General features: G+C 50.1%; 1 protein-coding gene across 2 annotated transcripts in view; it reads left to right on the forward strand.

Annotated features, from left to right (window-relative positions):
- Positions 1 to 229: 229 nt before the first annotated feature.
- LOC123519082 (EF-hand domain-containing protein D2 homolog) overlaps positions 230 to 3,858 on the forward strand; it is a 23,602-nt gene continuing 19,973 nt past the window's right edge. The window contains exons 1-2 of one of the 2 annotated variants that reach the window (XM_045280272.1): positions 230 to 414; positions 811 to 923. In XM_045280272.1, coding sequence (XP_045136207.1) covers positions 882 to 923 — 42 coding nt within the window. In that variant the 5' untranslated portion in view covers positions 230 to 414; positions 811 to 881. Of the gene's footprint in view, positions 415 to 661; positions 698 to 810; positions 924 to 3,858 lie in introns of those variants that run through there. The other variant, XM_045280271.1, reaches the window with a different exon arrangement.

Raw genomic sequence — 3,858 nt, forward strand, 5'->3', positions numbered from 1 at the left:
CAAGTTTATGAAGCCACGAGATTTAAGTTATGAATCAGCATGCCCGATTCGATTACTCGTAGGTTGGGCATCAGCTTACAGAACAGTACTGAAAATAGATACTCACACCCACACGACGCTTCCTTACCCTCATTTTATCGCTCACACTCACCATCAATCTTATCACATGGCCATAGTGGAGGCGTATATCATTGAAACGCGCTCATGAAGTGACCTAGTACGCCACACGCCTAGCGCAGTCAGTAAGCGGCGAGCGAGCGAGTGAAGCAGTATCCGTCATCCAGTGTTGTCTGAGCGGTAGTGGAGAGAGGGCGCAGTGCCAGGGATCGACCGTGGTCTACAGTATAGTCTCGCCGCCACTGGGATATCGACGGTCAGCGTGCCGCCAGAAGGGCGTGATCTACCACTGCCAAGGTGAGCTTGGAGGACAACATGACAGTGGCCTCCGTGTGTGTGTGTGTGTAAAGCTATGTTGTTTTAATCCTGCATGAGGAAGGGCCTGCTGCAGACCTTTCACTGTCGTCGTTCATGTAAAGCAGCACGGCGGGACGGCAGATGAACACCACTTTCTTACTTTCTCACTTTCTCCGGCGAACACCTTGCTGACCCCCGCAGCAGCAGCAGCCGCAACAGTAGGGCGACAAGAGAACGAGAGTTCCAGAGTTGGTGTTTGTCGCTTGCCGGAGAAGGATGAGCGGTGCGTATCTCTACATGTGCGTCGCGCATTTCTCTCTCTCTCTCTCTCTCTCTCTCTCTCTCTCTCTCTCTCTCTCTCTCTGTCCCAACTCATTCCCTTCCTCTCTCCCACAGTCTCTGGATCGGCCGTGCTCGCCCCACACACCACTAGCAGCCCGCTGCCGCGCTTCCGCACCGCCCGCACCATGGGAGACGTCAAGATGGTCACCCTCCTCGACGTGGCCAAGGTAGGACTGACACACCAACCTCGCGTCCCCCTCCCGTGTTTCTGTGGGGGTAGAAGGGGGTGATGAGCTGTGGAAGTGTTGATAATGTGAAGGTGAAGGCAGTGGTGATAACAGTGGTGCCCGTGGTGATTGTAGTGAGGGTAGTGGTGATGAGGGCTGTGATTACTGTGTGAGAGTAGTGATAATATGGTTGGTAATTATGATTGTAGTTGCTGACAGACTTTTTTTTTATACCATGTGGGCTTTTCACGGGAATTTATGGGCTAAAGGGGGTACATTTTTTGGGTACCTCCTATCTCAAAGCCCACCCGCTAGGAAACCGTTGCCCGAGTAAGGAAGCCCAACCTACACTTTGACCGTGGACAGGATTCGAACCCGTGCGCTTGGAGATCCCTCGGACCCCAAAGCACGCATAGTTCCACCGTACCACGGCGGACTTCTGCAACTCTCTCTCTCTCTCTCTCTCTCTCTCTCTCTCTCTCTCTCTCTCTCTCTCTCTCTCTCTCTCTCTCTCTCTGTGTGTGTGTGTGTGTGTGTTAATAGTTAATACGGTGGTGACTGGGAGGAAGAAGGTCGTAAAAAAAGCAGTAGTCATCATTGTATTCCCAAGCAAGCTAAAAATACTCGGCATCGTATAGTCATATATTACTACAACATACAAGTTTCGTCACAGTGGCGGACACGGGGCCACAGAGCGTCACAGTGGTGCTTCCCTTGAGGATACGTGGCCACAGGAGGATGCAAAGACACCGCCACGTTGCCTTGGTACACATCCATTACATCATTTGAGTCAGAAATTCTTTGGTTTTGCTGAAATCCGGTACACTTCACCTCTCTCAAAGTAAAAAGAACCTCCTTCAATACCATGTTCAGAGGATTTTCGACCTAATGCATGTCTGCGAGGATTAGTCCAGCTACCGTGAATAATATACTTGACATCACGTGCAATACTTCTTTATGCTGAGTTCGTGAAGTGTGAAGGTCCATTCAGCATTAATATATCCTTTCTTCGTTCCCTAGTGTTTGGTAATTTTGACTTTTTATTCACCTTCCTATTTCTCGTCAAGCAAGGACTGAAGTAAGCAGAGAAACACCGCCAACGATTTGCTATGAAAGGAAATTATTGGATCAATCACTCGGGTACACCACAGGGCCCTTGAAGCCTATCCTCCCCTTGGCTGCAGATTAAAGCGGAACTCTCCATAGTTGCCACCTCAACGGGGCGGGAGTTCGAGAGAGGGAGAGCGGAAGGGTGGCGAGAAGCTAAGGGCGGGTCTTGTGCCACCTCGCGGCCTTCATCATAGAGTAGCATTAATCCCTCAAGACTGTTGTCCCGCACACCTCTGCAGGGGCGGGGAGGGTTAGGGAAGGAGTGTCGCGCCCCTGGGAAAACTCTGTAGTATTTCATGCATGCCTTGAATGTATGAACCCGATACACAGGTGTCCTCAACCACGCGCCAGCCTGTGTTTGTGCTCTCTCTCTCTCTCTCTCTCTCTCTCTCTCTCTCTCTCTCTCTCTCAAACAAGCCACCGCGCGCGACCCACACACACACACACACACACACACACAGAGAGAGAGAGAGAGAGAGAGAGAGAGAGAGAGAGAGAGAGAGAGAGAGAGAGAGAGAGAGTGTTCCCTCAGGATTTCAAGGTCACTGCCGTATCCTTGGGTTTAGGAGAGAGAGAGAGAGAGAGAGAGAGAGAGAGAGAGAGAGAGAGAGAGCGTCTGTAGCTCTCGCTTGGCATTACAGGAGATAAACACTGACAGACTCAAGCAAACAGGAGCGCACAAACACACGGGATCATAAGCCGACATTCAAACAAACAGACCCTAGCAACAATGTATCGGCGCCTGTTTGTTCTGCGTGTTTCCGTGTAGTGAACATCCGTCGTGTTATGCTTCTCGTCTTGGTTGCCGTGTTCAGACTTGCACGTTTTTGTCTCGGTGATCCTTGCATGAGAGAATAGTCGTACTCATATTTCTTGTTCAAAGGCGAAAGGCGTGTCAATATCGAGAAGAAAGCGTGTCGTCTCTGAGGTGTGGATGGCGCCTGCGTGGGTGAGGGTGATGGATGGCTGCAGACTGACATTATCACAGGTCTATTATTTCCGGTCGCCCGCCTACGAGTTCATTATAAAATTTGTCCCGTAACACCCCCTAGGCGCCAGGATCAAATTAGCACGGTGAGGTTACTTATTAAAGGGCTTTTAACACGTGTTATATGTGTACCACTGAGACTTCCAGATGGGACTGTCAGTGCAAGTCCCGAGTATTCACGTACAGCAGGATGACATTTTCCAAGCCATTACTCAGCGTCGCAGCCCGGCAGTCAAAGGTGGCGCTTACCTAAGGGGGAACGAACCTATCGCTCCACTTTGCTTACACCATCGGATTGTGTAGGATCCTTCCTCACCACTTACTCCCTGTGTAATTCACTTCGGTCGCTTGCTGGTCACCCAGCCAGTCTTCCCCATTATGGAGCAAGCTCAGAGCTCATAGACCGATCTTCGGGTAGGACTGAGACCACATCAACACACAACGCACACCGGGAAAGCGAGGCCAGAACCCTTCGAGTTACATCCCGTACCTATTTACTGCTAGGTGAACAGGGGCCACACATTAAGAGGCTTGCCCATTTGCCTCGCCGCTTACCGGAACTCGAACCCGGCCCTCTCGATTGTGAGTCGAGCGTGCTAACCACTACACTACGCTGTGTGTGTGTGTGTGTGTGTGATGTCATAAATTCAGTGATGTAACATCCAAACATTACTTGTCTATAATCTAGTGCAACATATACCGGCAATACTTGTGACTCTTCCACAATAATGGTAGCAATATGAAAACAGCCAGTGTCTGTAATATGAATGTTCTGATATGCTTATATTGCAATAGTTTTCTTGTTTCTTCGTAGTGACAACTTGAGATGAATATTGC

This window comes from Portunus trituberculatus, chromosome 44 (genome assembly GCF_017591435.1).
Source record: "Portunus trituberculatus isolate SZX2019 chromosome 44, ASM1759143v1, whole genome shotgun sequence".
NCBI classification, from domain to species: domain Eukaryota; kingdom Metazoa; phylum Arthropoda; class Malacostraca; order Decapoda; family Portunidae; genus Portunus; species Portunus trituberculatus.